This window comes from Schistocerca gregaria, chromosome 1 (genome assembly GCF_023897955.1).
Source record: "Schistocerca gregaria isolate iqSchGreg1 chromosome 1, iqSchGreg1.2, whole genome shotgun sequence".
Classification (NCBI taxonomy): domain Eukaryota; kingdom Metazoa; phylum Arthropoda; class Insecta; order Orthoptera; family Acrididae; genus Schistocerca; species Schistocerca gregaria.
Window position 1 is genome coordinate 360,049,343 of NC_064920.1, and position 17,203 is coordinate 360,066,545.

The 17,203-nt window shown below is 37.3% G+C and overlaps 1 protein-coding gene across 5 annotated transcripts in view; it reads right to left on the bottom strand.

Moving 5' to 3' along the window:
* LOC126346074 (leucine-rich repeat serine/threonine-protein kinase 1) overlaps positions 1–17,203 on the bottom strand; it is a 365,038-nt gene that overhangs the window by 78,142 nt on the left and 269,693 nt on the right. For 4 of the 5 annotated variants that reach the window (XM_050002155.1, XM_050002159.1, XM_050002158.1 and 1 more), the window contains 3 exons: positions 9,185–9,409; positions 6,680–6,802; positions 3,400–3,599 (listed from right to left, as the gene is read on the bottom strand). In XM_050002155.1, the coding sequence (XP_049858112.1) occupies positions 3,400–3,599; positions 6,680–6,802; positions 9,185–9,409 (548 nt within the window). The remainder of the gene's footprint in view (positions 1–3,399; positions 3,600–6,679; positions 6,803–9,184; positions 9,410–17,203) is intronic. The other variant, XM_050002156.1, reaches the window with a different exon arrangement.

A 17,203-nucleotide genomic window follows, 5' to 3' on the forward strand; every position in this document is an offset into this window, starting at 1 on the left:
ACAAGCACTTTCCTAGATGTATGTTTGTGTTCAAGTAGGAGTTTGATCTGGTATACAACAAGACTTGTCCTGGTATACAGGGGAATTATTAATACTAAGGTAAAATACCAAGCCATTGTCAAAGTGTCCTGTTGTCTAAAATGTTTTTGTAAAACATTTGTGCTTATTCTGTCATTGTACAAAACCAGAAGGCCAAGCAGAAGATAAATTTTCACCATACAAAAACTGCAAATGTCAAACAGCCACAATACTGTTCACCAGGTATTTGCTGGGTCCAATTACACTCAACTGAATGTCATATTAGGTTTGGTGAATCATTACTCTATTCAACTTTCTTCCATTACTTCATTATAAGTCAAGCAAATAAACCTACCTTGAAGTGTTGCTAAATGTCAAGTGTATACTGTCATCACAAACACTGTTGGGAGACACGAAAGGAAGTTAATGTCCACTAGTTCTAAATTTAGCATTGCATTTTTCATTGTTTTGGTAGTGTTGATATAACGGAGAAATTGTGCAATCATTAGTTTGCTTGGTGCATATCAGTATAAGCACAGGAAACTGAAACCTGAATGGGACCTTTGATGAATGTCTTCTTTTCACATTCTAGATTTATCTAAGATAGTTAACACTCACTAAGCTTAGCAGAGACTGTTATACCGGTAATTTCACAGTATTTTTCAAATCATGAGGTAAATATGTTTTTTGTTTGAGACCTAAATTAATATAAAATTTGCTAATGTCAATGCTTACATACCATATTTTTCAAAGGTTTCATATTATTGTCTGCAAGTAACTGGATTATTTTACAAACAATTTACAATAGAAATGGATCAATATACATTGCTAAATGTGTGTCTTAACACCACAGAAATATGCATAAGATAGTTAACACTCACTAAGCTTAGCAGAGACTGTTATACCGGTAATTTCACAGTATTTTTCAAATCATGAGGTAAATATGTTTTTTGTTTGAGACCTAAATTAATATAAAATTTGCTAATGTCAATGCTTACATACCATATTTTTCAAAGGTTTCATATTATTGTTTGCAAGTAACTGGATTATTTTACAAACAATTTACAATAGAAATGGATCAATATACATTGCTAAATGTGTGTCTTAAGACCACAGAAATATGCATAAAAACAAAATAGTTAAACAACTGAAACGTAACTCCTGAAAAGCTTGAATATGATATTACATGCAAGGAAATTGTGAGCATTGAACAAGTAACATGGATTATAAGAGTTACACTAGGAATTGAAAGGAAATGCAATACAGTTAACACTGCTATTCTACAGAACAGCAAAAATGACAGCTGGAGGGTCATGTATAGAAGGTAGCTTCCTTTATATTTTTTCTGTTCTTCACTCATTCAAGTTCTGGTCATACACCCGCCAACACCATGTGGAAGCCTTCAGCAAACTTTATCAATAAACCCTGCTTTCCGACAAATGTATGCACACTGTATTACTAGGCACACACTTGAAAATGACATGATTACTGAAATCAGCACACAGCAAACTGCAATAAAAAGTTTTAAAACCAGAAATGGGTAATGACCTTTATATATCATTTATTATGACTATGGAGCAATACGTAACGAAAATGTTTGAAAAATGCTGTAGTGAAATATCAGGCACAGCTCCGTTCTTGAGCCTTTCTATATTAATGTATTTTCACAGTATTTTAAGTCATATTGTAGCAAAATACATTTTCAGTATTCATCTGTTAAATTAAAAAGCTATTTCAGTTTTGATTATATGAACATTTATGTATTCATCAGTTCTGCACGTTAGTTTTAATCTTGGTACAAAGCAGACAATACAAGTCTTCTGCTCCCCACAACCAACACTAACACAACTTTGGTTTATTGGTAGAATACTGAGGAAGTGCAATCAATCTACAAAGGAGATTCCTTAGCAGTCACTCGTGCAACCAGTTCTAGAATATTGCTCAAGTATGGGGGACCCATACCAGATAGAATTAACATGAGATATTCAATGTATACACATAAGGGCAGCACAAATGGTCACAGGTTTGTTTAATTCATGGGAGAGCATCACAGACATACTGAAGGAACTGATATGGAAGACTCCTGAAGACAACAATCATACAAAACTAAGACAAACATACAACACTATCCTGAGAAAGTCTGTCAATAAAGTTTTAAGAACTGGCTTTAAATGATTATTCTAGGAGTATCTACAGCCCCCTGTGTATTGCTCACATAGGGATTGTGGGGAAGGATTAGACTAATGACTGCATGCACAGAGGTATGCAAGCAATCATTCTTCATGCGCTCCATGTGTGAATGGAACGGGAAGAAACCTTAATGACTGGTGCAATGGGACGTATGCTCTGCTATGCACCTCATGGTGGTTTGCAGTGTGTAGATGTAGATGACAAACACACCAGCACAGTTACTATACACTTGGCAGCTGTTCTGCATTACACTTATAAATTTTTTTGGAAGAGTGGAGAAAGGGCAATATGATAGGAAAGAAAATGTATTGAGGGAGCAGTGTTTACAAGTTTGGGAAAAAAAGAGCAAGAAACATAAAAATACATATAATTTATTATTTTTTAACTGTCATGCTCTGAAGAAATAAGTGTATCCAAGAACTAAGCAATCAAATTCTCTTAATGATTTTTTCTCAGGTGTCTTTCTTGCAAATTTTGTGGGATTGTGTATGTATTTAACTCAGCCTTCCACAATAACATCATCAGTGATTTCCTCATGTAAATTCTGCACATCCATAATCCTGAATGTCAGTATTTCTATTGTTTGGCTCTGTGTGTCTTATAACGTGATCTCTTAACTCGCATGCAAGAACTGAATCATAGCTCTCTTCACCAACATAGAACACTTCTAAGTAGTGAAGAACCTCTAAGCAATAGGTGTGTGTCTGGTAATTGTTACTTCTTACGATGTGATCTGGATGGCAGCTGTGGCAGAAATGACCTGTAACAACAGTGTGTAGTTAAGAGTCAGAGACAAGCCAGATAAGTCAAAAGCTGCTTATTGCCAGTTATGAATGAAGAGAAGGCAAAGAATGAGAGAACTCACATGCCCCATTCTGCAGCCAGTTTTGCTGTTCCCTAGTATAGCTAAACACCACAAACAAACAATATAAAATAAGAGTAATTGTTAAATAAAATAATTTCAGATAATTACAAAGGTGCAAGATATGATAACATGAAATAATACAAGAGTAACATGCTTGTTAAGCAAGATAAAGAAAAAGAAAACAATATTGTTACATCTTCACACAACAGAAAATTGAGAATTTCAGAACTATACAATGCATGCATGATTTCAGATATATAATGTGCATAAAAAAGAACATGCATTTTACAATAAAGAGAGAAAGAGAAGAAGATGATTTGCAGCACCTTTACCCTGACTATCTGAACATGACTGCTTTTTAAACTTTCTTCTGAGGGGAGCAATGATGGGATGAGTAGTGTTCTGTTGTCCCATGTTAGTGCTACTTCAAACTTGTTCAGCAAATTCACAATGTAACCACGGGTGTCCACTGGTCCAATGTTTGATGACTTAAAGACATGTTTCAGATCGTCTAATTTCATCACGCCTGGAAATTTAAATTCAGACACAACATTCACGTGATAACACATGTTTAAATCAGAAGCTGAAGCACTGCACATATGCTCATCATTGTCTAAAATCACAACAATGTTAATGGGCATAAATATTAAAATATCAAACTGTAAAGAGACAGAGGAATGAGCAAAGGTACCCAACCACCATTAACTGAGGCATGGAGTGGTTGACAGGCATGTAAACAGGAATGAGATGGTTATTTAGCTTCTTCAGAGCTAGCAGTTTAATAAAAACAGACACATATTTAGCATTTTGTGTCTATTAGCCTCTAAGCTCTTATAAAGCCTTGTAATGATTTCAGTTCTGCCTGTTTACTGCTCAACACCTCAACTATTACCTTTATTCCTTCAATTGTTTATATTACAACCAATCATATTAAATTTAAAAAAATACCCTACCTCACTTATGGACATAGCTTTCATTAATAACCTCTTCTGTAGACAACAAATATCACACATACTTCAAAATCATATTTCTCAAAGAAGAATTACACAGCCTTGAGACTACACTGATTTGACGTGAATATCTTAAAGATGTTTCTGTAAAGATTCTAGTAAACATAAGACTTCCTATTTCATTTTTTGTGTTAGTCCACAAAAATTTTGGATTTTTTTCATTCTACCATTATGGTTAGATGTTCCATTGACATCAACGTACTTAGAGATGGTAGTGTAACTCAGATGTACAAGGGAGATGATGGTAATTGACTATGTGATCAAAAGTATCCAGACACCCCCAAAAACATGTTTCCCATATTAGGTGCATTGTGCTGCCACCCACTTCCATGTACTCCATATCAGTGACATCAGTAGTCATTAGACATCATGAGAGAGCAGAATGGGGTGCTCTGCAGAATTCACGGACTTCGATGGTGGTCTGGTGATTGGGTATAACTTGTGTTATATGACTGTATGCGAGATTTCCACACTCCTAAACATCCCTAGGTCCACTGTTTTCAATGTGATAGCAAAGCGGAAATGTGAAGGGACACGTACAGCACAAAATCGTACAGGCTGACCTCGTCTCTTGACTGACAGAGACTGCAGACAGTTGAAGAGGGTCGTAATGTGTAATAGGCAGGCGTCTATCCAGACTATTACACAGGAATTCCAAACTGCATCACAGTCCACTGCAAGTACTATGAGTTGGATTTCATGTCGAGCACCTGCTCATAAGGCACAGCTTCGCTTTGTGTAAGGAGCGTAAACTTTGGACGACTGAACAGTGGAAAAACATTGTGTGGAGTGACAAATCACAGTCACAATGTGGTGATCCAATGGCAGGGTGTGGACATGGCGAATGCCTGGTGAACATCACCTGCCAGCGTATGTAGTGCCAATAGCAAAAATTCGGAGGCACGGTGTTATAGTGTGGTTGTGTTTTTCTTGGAGAGGGCTTGCACCCCTTGTAGTTTTGCATCGCACTATCACAGCACAGGCTTACGTTCTTGCTTCCCACTGTCGAAGAGCAATTCAGGGACAGCGATTGCATCTCTCAACACAATCAAGAACCTGCTTACAATGCACGACCTGTGGCAGAGTGGTTACACAACAATATAACATCCCTGTAATGGACTGACCTGCACAGAGTTCTTACCTGAGTCCTACAGAACACCTTTGAGATGTTTTGGAATGCTGAGTTCGTGCCAAGTCTCACTGACCGACATCGATACCTCTCCTAAGTGCAGCACTCCATAAAGAATGGGCTGCCATTCCTCAAGAAAACTTCCAGCACCTGACTGAACATATGCCTGTGAGACTGGAAGCTGTCATCAAGGCTAAGGGTGGGCCCACACCACATTGAATTCCAGCATTACTGATGGAGGGTGCCACAAACTTGTTAAGTAATTTTCAGCCAGGTGTTCAGATACTTTTGATCACATAGTGTGAAAGAGAATGGCTACTTGGACTTTGAACCTTATTATTCCCCAGGGCAAGTCTGAAAGACATAAAACTATTATTTTAAAAATTCACAGAATTCACTGGAATCAATTGCACATCAATGACGTGTGTAGTTGCAGACAGGCACAATTGAAAAGCTTTTGAACACATCCTTCATCAGAAAAAGAGAAAGACATCTCACACACACACACACACACACACACACACACACACACACACACACACACACACTTTCACACAAGCAAGCATACCTTATGCACACATGACCACCATCTCCAACAGCTTGAACCAGAATGTTTTTCTTTTTCTGATGAATGCTGTGACTGAAAGCTAATGTGCAAGTGTCTTTTAATTGCACCTGACTACAACTTCACGTCATCTTTATGGTAAGCAGCAATCTATGTTTTCCTTACATTGTTGAGATTCCAAGTTGTTTAAAGTTTTAAATATGTTTTATGTAACGAGTAAACTTCATGCCAACACATGGCACAGGACAACACACTATGAGAACATTAGCTTTTGAACCAAGGGTTTTCTCATCTAGACAAAGAGAGGAAATTGGGTCATTCATGAATAAAGCAGCAAATTCATCCTGAGTTCTAAGTCAAGGTAAACACAGATGGCACATACAAAAGCACACAAGTAAGGTCTTCAAGCCACTAGCTTTCAGAACCAAACTAAACATCCTCAATCCAGATTTCTTTGTTATCTGTTATCTGATGGGCTTCTCTTGATCACCAACCCATACTAAATACGCATCCAGTCTTGCTTATACAATCTTTTGATTTATTTTCTTCATTTTAGTTCCAGAAAAAGGAACTTATCATTGCTGGTACTTGAGGTTATATTTACAGATATATAGTAGGTTACGAAAGGTTCCTACTGAGAATATATTCTGTCACCTATCATCCCTCACATATGTACTTCACTGTTTCTACGCACAAATTTTCAAAACTAGGCACTTCAAAAACAATATAACATGATGGAAAAAGCTATCAATTCACTGTAGAGAAATTCTTTAAATGTATGCTACTGTTTGTTCAATAGTGTAAACTACATAATTGAAAAAAAAAAAAAAAAAAAATTCTGCAGGAATGTTGACAGTGTAACAAAGACAGGTGAAGGTATTAAATGATTTTTTTTCACTTACCAGTACGAGCAAATGGGTTAATTTCACGAATTGTCACAACATGTGCTAGCATATCACATAACCACTGTGGGTCCAGAAAATATAAATCTTTTAACGTAGCATCATCATAGTGGAGGAGAACACCTGAAAAGACAAATAAACTTCATCAAATTTAGAATTTAAACTTGGCATATTTACCAATCTTTAGTTGCACAATGTCTTTTACAATAAACCTGCTGAATACAACCATATGCCAGCGTTGTTAAAAATGCACACAAGGTTAGTTTCCAAGTGCTTAGATAAAGGGCCCTGTGTTGCCTAAACATATTTCACTCAAATAATTTAATTTTACATTTCATCCTAAGTTTTTTCATAGTACCCCTTTGTAGCTTCTGTGGAACCACAAGGTGCTGAGGAACAAAATATGGGAAGGCAAATTTCCACACAGAGGGGACACTGAGTCGCAGACAAGACTGTTATGCATTTAAGATTTTGGCCAATAAGCCTTCTTCAACAACCACAACTCACACACACATGACCACAGTCTCTGGCTCCTGAAGTAAGTCTTACTTGTTTGACAGTCTTTTTGTTGTGCCTATCTGCGACTCAACATCTCCACCATATGGCGAGTAACAATCTATCCTTTTCATAATACTGTCATTATTCCTTTCTGGATTTTCCATTAGAATAACAATAAACTTAGAATAGAAGGACCTCTAAAAGTATCTCTGTACAGCAACATAGAAAATGGTAAAAAAGAATATTTAAGGCACTCTGAGAACATAAAAGGTAAGGTTTTTTTTAAAAAAAAAAAAAAAAAAAAAAGACGGTAAATGGCATCAATTACATAGCAGGGCAAGCAAAATAAGCAAAATAATTCAAAAAATGAATAAAATTAACTAATATTTTGAATTTTTGGCTCTATTCCCCAAAAAACTGAAACGTGTGTATATGACAAGCAACAAATAAAGTCATCTGCTGTGAAAATAATTAAGTGGAAGAAAGATTAGGGGAGGTAAGGGAATTCATGCGCTGTTATAGAGGATGATCCTGTGATGATGTTACAAACTTCCAGGGATCATGAAAAAGGGTAAATTCATCAATCTGAAGTAAAGGACCCTGGTCCAGAAATGACGACGTCAAAAGTTACAAACAAAAATTGTTCCGATACCTCTGACAGTGGAATACATGTACTGGTACTGTTGCTGCTAAGTTTGTATGGCAGACAACATTCAGAGTGATACAAAGTATGAACAGAAACAACAAAAAATATGAGCACTTATTCAGTAGGCGTGTTTCACAGTAGCAAAGACGAAAAAGCACTCAGAGCTCTTAAGGTATGAATTTTAGAGCTTATGTTTCTGTTTGCACTACAATCTCTGAAAGGTGTCCACCCCCCAGGGTACCTTATCTCAAACTGATACATTTATCTTCCTCGATCATCACGGAATCACGCAGTATATTTGTATCAGTGGACAAAGACACATCAATGGTAGAAACCACGGACATTGTAGGATTAGTGCCCATCACAAGTGGTGGTAACTATGTCATAGAACACAGGCTTAGTTCTCTTCAGCCAGCCACCTCGAGCAGATTGTCACCAGGTACACTAAATCACTGTATTCTCACTGCCACTACTGCTGGGCTCGATGACATCACTCCACTCAGCAATGGAACACTACTGCTGGGCTCGATGACATCACTCCACTCAGCAATGGAATCTGCTGAATTCACTGTCTCACCCTACTGTATGGGAAAGGGAGTTTGACTTTGTTAGCACTGTTATACTGCATGTGACAGATTTTAAAATAATTTCTCTAGCTAACTGTGCTACTATGACCCATGATATGTGGAACACTCTTCCAACTTGATAATGTTATTATCAAGAGTCACTGAATGCATCCTGTGATAGTTTACAACTTCAACTGGCATTTCTTCTACTTTATTTACTTTTTGTTGTGGACTTCAAAGTTTCCCAGAAACAAGTGCCCAGTGATTTAAGTTGCTTTAATGTTTGATAGTCAGTACATACTGTAATGGCAAAAGTCTTTATTTACTGCTGCAGATTACAGGAGTCTACCTTTACATATCTGCTTATCAGACAAATTAAGGTACATTTGAGATTACCCTGTGCAGGCATGCCATCGGATATGAAAATATATCCTCCACTAGATTACAATGTTGTGTCATCCAAATATTCAAGCAAATATGTAACTGCAGAAATGTTTAATTCTATTCTGAAACACACACAACTGTTAAGTATCCATAGTTGACCATCTTATTACTCACAGTAAGGACTTTTGGAATTGTCTTTATACACCATTTTGTGTATTTTTAAATGAGGAATGCTGTTACTAAACATTGAGCATTATTGTCTTTTCACTCCACGCATAATGAGACACCATCCCTGATAGCTTGCCTGCACAACAACCAGTACATCATTTCTGCAACCAAGCAAACATAAATGCTAAATTGCACAGCTAATCTGGCAACTGAAATGTAATGCAAGCAGAATAAAAGGATTACCATTATCATGTAGGAACAGTGTTGCTTGGTGTAGTTCAGCTGCATCACGGAAAGTTCTCTGGTATCGGTACTGCATTTCTGCTGTTACAACAGCACGGTACTGCTCGGCATTGAGGACAGGGTCCACACCAGTCTGTCGTCTCTCAGCTGCCAGATGTGTGACAACATCTTCCAAGGCCAAGTAACTTGCTGGCACACGTTGTTCCAAAAGTAGCTCCTTACTTCCTGTCAACAGAAAAATTGAAATAGAATGCCAAGATTAAATCAACAAACCAGTTTATAAATTGATAAACAGATAGACTGCCTGGAAGCTTCCAATTCTGACAGGGGAATGATATCTGTAACAGTAACTAAACCACATGTATTTTACATCAAGTACCAGATTTCAAGGGATTATTTTGGTAAGATTGATAATACAGCATTATTGATAGAGATTTTGTACACACAATAAAAATACTATATGATAAGTTATTTTATCAATTATGTGTAGCTGCGAGAACACTACCCTAAAAATCAAACAATGTAAAAGAATAGAATCAATGGACACTCAATTGCTCACAGAATAAAGCAGCAACTACAAGAAATTTTTCTGCACAGTCTGCACACTACAGGTTAAAAGTGTACAAGGGTGTATTCTGCAGTTGCATTCATGTGTCTCCAAATCAGCCTCCACAAGCCAACAGCAAGTGTCTCTGTTCAGATATACAAAGCTGAATGCTATTTTATTTCACACCCTGAACAGCATCTCATTCCACTAATTGTCATATCATTTGGTATGGGAATCAATATTAGTACCTCATGCACAAATTACAATTAGAAAGTGAACAAAGTTGATATTATACTCTTTTGAGTAAAACTGATATAAAATTAAAGTAATATATATAATTGTAGGTGACAAATTAAACAGTAACATTTTTTGCAGTGAAGGAACAAAATGAACTAATCTAGTATACAATGTATACAGACATGTTCACTAACATAAAAGTTTTGTTTACAGTTTATTTTCAATTTGGTGAACATAACTCACTAATACACTGCAAAATTTTCACCGTGGACTTCTAATATAATTAAACTTGCACCTCTGTTTCTTTCCACATTTTAATGTGTGCTATTAAATTATTTTTTTCTTCTAATTAATTATCCATATTGCAAGCCTAGAAGCAAATTTACTTGTTGTTGTTGTTGTCTTCAGTCCTGAGACTGGTTTGATGCAGCTCTCCATGCTACTCTATCCTGTGCAAGCTGCTTCATCTCCCAGTACCTACTGCAACCTACATCCTTCTGAATCTGCTTAGTGTACTCATCTCTCGGTCTCCCTCTACGATTTTTACCCTCCACACTGCCCTCCAATGCTAAATTTGTGATCCCTTGGTGCCTCAAAACATGTCCTACCAACCGATCCCTTCTTCTAGTCAAGTTGTGCCACAAACTTCTCTTCTCCCCAATCCTATTCAATACCTCCTCATTAGTTACGTGATCTATCCACCTTATCTTCAGTATTCTTCTGTAGCACCACATTTCGAAAGCTTCTATTCTCTTCCTGTCCAAACTAGTTATCGTCCATGTTTCACTTCCATACATGGCTACACTCCAAACAAATATTTTCAGAAACAACTTCCTGATACATAAATCTATATTCAATGTTAACAAATTTCTCTTCTTCAGAAACGCTTTCCTTGCCATTGCCAGTCTACATTTTATATCCTCTCTACTTCGACCAGCATCAGTTATTTTACTTCCTAAATAGCAAAACTCCTTTACTACTTTAAGTGTCTCATTTCCTAATCTAATTCCCTCAGCGTCACCCGATTTAATTTGACTGCATTCCATTATCCTCGTTTTGCTTTTGTTGATGTTCATCTTATATCCTCCTTTCAAGACACTGTCCATTCCGTTCAACTGCTCTTCCAAGTCCTTTGCCGTCTCTGACAGAATTACAATGTCATCGGCGAACCGCAAAGTTTTTACTTCGTCTCCATGAATTTTAATACCTACTCCAATTTTTTCTTTTGTTTCCTTTACTGCTTGCTCAATATAGAGATTGAACAACATTGGGGAGAGGCTACAACCCTGTCTCACTCCTTTCCCAACCACTGCTTCCCTTTCATGCCCCTCGACTCTTATGACTGCCATCTGGTTTCTGTACAAATTGTAAATAGCCTTTCGCTCCCTGTATTTTACCCCTGCCACCTTTAGAATTTGAAAAAGAGTATTCCAGTCGACATTGTCAAAAGCTTTCTCAAAGTCTACAAATGCTAGAAACGTACGTTTGCCTTTTCTTAATCTTTCTTCTAAGATAAGTCGTAAGGTCAGTATTGCCTCACGTGTTCCAACATTTCTACGGAATCCAAACTGATCCTCCCCGAGGTCCGCATCTACCAGTTTTTCCATTCGTCTGTAAAGAATTCGCGTTAGTATTTTGCAGCTGTGACTTATTAAACTGATAGTTCGGTAATTTTCACATCTGTCAGCACCTGCTTTCTTTGGGATTGGAATTATTATATTCCACTTGAAGTCTGAGGGTATTTCGCCTGTCTCATACATCTTGCTCACCAGCAGGTAGAGTTTTGTCATGACTGGCTCTCCCAAGGCCGTCAGTAGTTCTAATGGAATGTTGTCTACTCCGGGGGCCTTGTTTCGACTCAGGCCTTTCAGTGCTCTGTCAAACTCTTCACGCAGTATCGTATCTCCCATTTCGTCTTCATCTACATCCTCTTCTATTTCCATAATATTGTCCTCAAGTACATCGCCCTTGTATAAACCTTCTATATACTCCTTCCACCTTTCTGCCTTCCCTTCTTTGCTTAGAACTGGGTTGCCATCTGAGATCTTGATATTCATACACGTGGTTCTCTTCTCTCCAAAGGTCTCTTTAATTTTCCTGTAGGCAGTATCTATCTTACCCCTACTGAGATAAGCTTCTACATCCTTACATTTGTCCTCTAGCCATGCCTGCTTAGCCATTTTGCACTTCCTGTCGATCTCATTTTTGAGACGTTTGTATTCCTTTTTGCCTGCTTCATTTACTGCATTTTTATATTTTCTCCTTTCATCAATTAAATTCAATATTTCTTCTGTTACCCAAGGATTTCTAGCAGCCCTCGTCTTTTTACCTACTTTTTCCTCTGCTGCCTTCACTACTTCATCCCTCAGAGCTACCCATTCTTCTTCTACTGTATTTCTTTCTCCTATTCCTGTCAATTGTTCCCTTATGCTCTCCCTGAAACTCTGTACAACCTCTGGTTCTTTCAGTTTATCCAGGTCCCATCTCCTTAATTTCCCACATTTTTGCAGTTTCTTCAGTTTTAATCTACAGGTCATAACCAATAGATTGTGGTCAGAGTCCACATCTGCCCCTGGAAATGTCTTACAACTTAAAACCTGGTTCCTAAATCTCTGTCTTACCATTATATAATCTATCTGATACCTTTTAGTATCTCCAGGGTTCTTCCACGTATACAACCTTCTTTCATGATTCTTAAACCAAGTGTTAGCTATGATTAAGTTGTGCTCTGTGCAAAATTCTACTAGGCGGCTTCCTCTTTCATTTCTTAGCCCCAATCCATATTCACCTACTATGTTTCCTTCTCTCCCTTTTCCTACACTCGAATTCCAGTCACCCATTACTATTAAATTTTCGTCTCCCTTCACTATCTGAATAATTTCTTTTATTTCATTGTACATTTCTTCAATTTCTTCGTCATCTGCAGAGCTAGTTGGCATATAAACTTGTACTACTGTAGTAGGTGTGGGCTTCGTATCTATCTTGGCCACAATAATGCGTTCACTATGCTGTTTGTAGTAGCTTACTCGCATTCCTATTTTCCTATTCATTATTAAACCTACTCCTGCACTACCCCTATTTGATTTTGTGTTTATAAACCTGTAGTCACCTGACCAGAAGTCTTGTTCCTCCTGCCACCGAACTTCACTAATTCCCACTATATCTAACTTTAACCTATCCATTTCCCTTTTTAAATTTTCTAACCTACCTGCCCGATTAAGGGATCTGACATTCCACGCTCCGATCCGTAGAACGCCAGTTTTCTTTCTCCTGATAACGACATCCTCCTGAGTAGTCCCCGCCCGGAGATCCGAATGGGGGACTATTTTACCTCCGGAATATTTTACCCAAGAGGATGCCATCATCATTTAATCATACAGTAAAGCTGCATGTCCTCGGGAAAAATTACGGCTGTAGTTTCCCCTTGCTTTCAGCCGTTCGCAGTACCAGCACAGCAAGGCCGTTTTGGTTAATGTTGCAAGGCCAGATCAGTCAATCATCCAGACTGTTGCCCCTGCAACTACTGAAAAGGCTGCTGCCCCTCATCAGGAACCACATGTTTGTCTGGCCTCTCAACAGATACCCCTCCGTTGTGGTTGCACCTACGGTACGGCCATCTGTATCGCTGAGGCACGCAAGCCTCCCCACCAACGGCAAGGTCCATGGTTCATGGGGGGGCAAATTTACTTAACATTGTGTTTTTTATTATTATTCTTTTTCTTCTTCACTACATAAACAGCATTTCACCTCCACTCACTAAATCAGTATATTCATAAAATGTTGCCAGGCACTTTGTGGTATTCCTCTTGTTGAATTTTTATTTTATCTATTTCATAGCCCTCAATAGTTTGTTTTTTTTGTTTGTAATTCCCTGGTCTAATGACTCTGTAGCTACAAAATTTTCCCTTCATTATATTAACTTCAAATTCTGGTGCCATGGACGTACACACACTTATTTCTCAATATAGTCACCCTGACGATAAACATATTTCTCTCAACGAGAGACCAAGTTTGTTGATACCATCATTGTGAATGTTTGTTGGTGGATGCACAATCTCACCTCTGTTTGCATTGTTTCACCAGTATCAAAGTGAAGTCCTCGTAGGAGTTCTTCAAGTTTTGTAAGCAGATGGAAATTGGATAGTGTCAAGTCAGGACTGTATGGAAATGATCAATGCCAGTGAACCCAAGGCATCTGAGTCTGCAAATGTCCCAGTACTAGTGTGTGGTCTGACATTGTCATGCTGAAGGGGAGGATACCCCACTGTGGAAAAACTCGTTGAATTTGAAACTCAATTACAGCATGCTGTTTCTGATGCACTGATATAGTTACATTACACTCTGTCATGTTGCACACTACAGTTTAAAAAGCCTTACGGGTTATCATATAAAATATTTGGAGGCATTACTTTTCAGCCAGCCCTCATATCACACAATTACGTGATTTTGGCGACATCATGTTTTTAAGTGCTACTCCCATCATTGTAGCTTTACACCATCACCTTGTGTGAATGTGTACAATTGTGTAACTGTAATTTAAATATTGAACAATCATTGTACATTGGTTGAGTAAGAACAGTCTACATTCCAGTCTACTACAATGATGGCTAAACATTTAAATGACAGTTAAAAATCAAACAACGGAAAATCTGGGATGGGATGTAACAATTTTGTTACATTAACAACATGTGTAAATGACAGTTACATATTTCTATACACTCACAGGGTGATGGTGTACAGATACAATGATAGGAGTAGCACATATAAATGGCAAGTTGCCTAAATCAGCTGATTTTGTGATATAACTGACGAGCCTGTGTGGAAAATGCAAGTGTATTTTAATAAATTTTAATTAATAATTTTATAAATGGCTCAATATAATAAAGATGTGGTCAATTATCTCCACCTGCATCTCTATCATTGACTGGCTTTAACATGGTGAGATCCATCTTAATGTTTTGGTTTGGGATCGACTGAAGAAATATGAATGACAAAATTGCATACATACATATTTCTTTTTAATATGCTATAGATGTCATTTGTTTAGCGAAAGGTAAAGCCTTCTGCCAAGCAAATGAGGCCACATACATTTTATTGCAGGTGCATTTTACCTCCAGACTTTCTGTAATGTGCTATGAAATTTATTGTGGCTCACAACAGCTACGTCAGAAGGTGCTATTGTCTTAAAGCATTAAGTAACTACTGCAGCCAGCACACTGAATATTGAGGTACAGACTTGATTCACAATTTCTCTGAAGAACTCTTGATATTCTGAAACTAACTACCATATAACCAAGATTTTCAATTTTTTGGATATGATCCAATTTTACTCTGAGCCCATCATACAATGGTCAACACAGAAGATTCACAGGCTTTATTACATCTCCATGACAATCTCTCTAACTATATCAGTGTTATATTTGTCACATAGTTACAGGCTTTCTGAATTTGGAATAATTAGGCAGCACAGTGGAGTAGAAGATTTTCTCTTTGCTCCTTTGGTTCTAACACGCAATAATGATTTTCTACTTGAATTGTCAAAAGACAAAATTTTCAACCTCTTTAGAGGAATAAAAAATTGAACTGGTGTTCCTGCTGAAGGGTCAGCTAACAAAATATTTGAAAATATCAAGAAATGATTGTAAGAAAACAGACTATCATTGAAGTTTGAGGATACTTGAGCATTCCTCGTGGAGTAATGATGATACACTCAAGCTATGAAATACAAAAAGTAAATAGCTTTCAGAATCTGGGACTATAAACAATCATGACTTGAAATGAGAAACAAATACTCTTGATGTAAGGTTGTATGTGTTTGTCAATTTAAGGTACTTCACATCGAAGTTGTCAGTGGCACTGCAAAAATTATTTAAGAGAAATGTGGTTAAAATTTGTAACACTTCAGGATTGTAAAACTCAAACTCTCTTAAAATCACATTTATGTTCTATCATTTTCATGCACATTCATGAACACATTCATATTATTACTCAAGCAGTAAAACTTGTAAATACAGACACTGCTTAAATACTTACCAAAAATCTGCACAAAATAATAAAATGGAGGCTAAAGTAATGTGACTGGCAATTACTTATTAAAAAAAACCTGCAAGTACTTGCCAATGTCTGTTAAAATTTCATGCCTAATGTTTCAAAAAGAAGTACCAACATTCCACAAAACCAAAAGTCATAAAACATTTGTCTCTTCAACTGTTAAAAAGCTGGTAAACAAGCCTCTAGTCTGAATATAAAGAACAACCTTTTAAAACATGGCATATAACATATGCAAGCCACAAAAACAAAACATTGGAGGGTATGCTCACCAGAGCAAGAGTTCATGCAGCATTATATTCTACTCCACTTGTAATTGAGTGAAGAAGGCAGCATCTTAGCTGAGGGGCAGGGAGGAGGCATGCTGTGACCAAGTAGCTGACTTATTGTCTATCACTTTTGGGTGGACTTCTTCACACTGATGCATCACTAACTTAGCTATGGGATGATAGACTGTAGAACAGCATATTCAGACACAGGAATTTCATACAAATTTTCTTCACTAAAACATCGGCTAATTTATCATGCTGAATTCTCATGTGCCCTGGCACCCAGCAGAAAGACACTTCTTACTTCAATCTTTGTTGCTGCAGAAGGACATTCATTACATGTTTATCTAGTGAGTATAGATTGTGTACACTAAAAGCAATGTAGGTACTCAGAGAAGGTGAGGAATTTCTAACCACAAGAACGTCTCTTCTGCTACAATGCCCATAAGATAATGTGTAACTATGCATTAGATACTGAAAAATCATTTGGTAAGATAATTTTAAGGGTAAACTGCACAGCAGCCCCCCCTCAATCCCACCTGTGAAAATAACCTTATAATTGTGGCACCTATCTGAAATTTAATAAAATGTAGAGTTAAAAATATATCCCACAGAACCTACTCTTCGGTAACCTCAATAAATCTAAAATACTTCTGGGACTCTTCAGTAACTACGGTGGCAGTTGGAACCAATCCTGTGTTGGGACTGGTAATTTTCCCATGAGAAATGTCACTAGTTTATGCTAATGCCCTTGTTTCTCGTGGACATTTTATAAAAATTGATGGTGCAGCAGAGTGAACAATGCCCTTGTTTCTTGTGGACATTTTATAAAAATTGATGCCGTAGCAGAGTGAACAAAGGATGGTGAATGTTAATGTTCTAGAACAGCGAGGAATTTGTATACTTGATATGCTACTA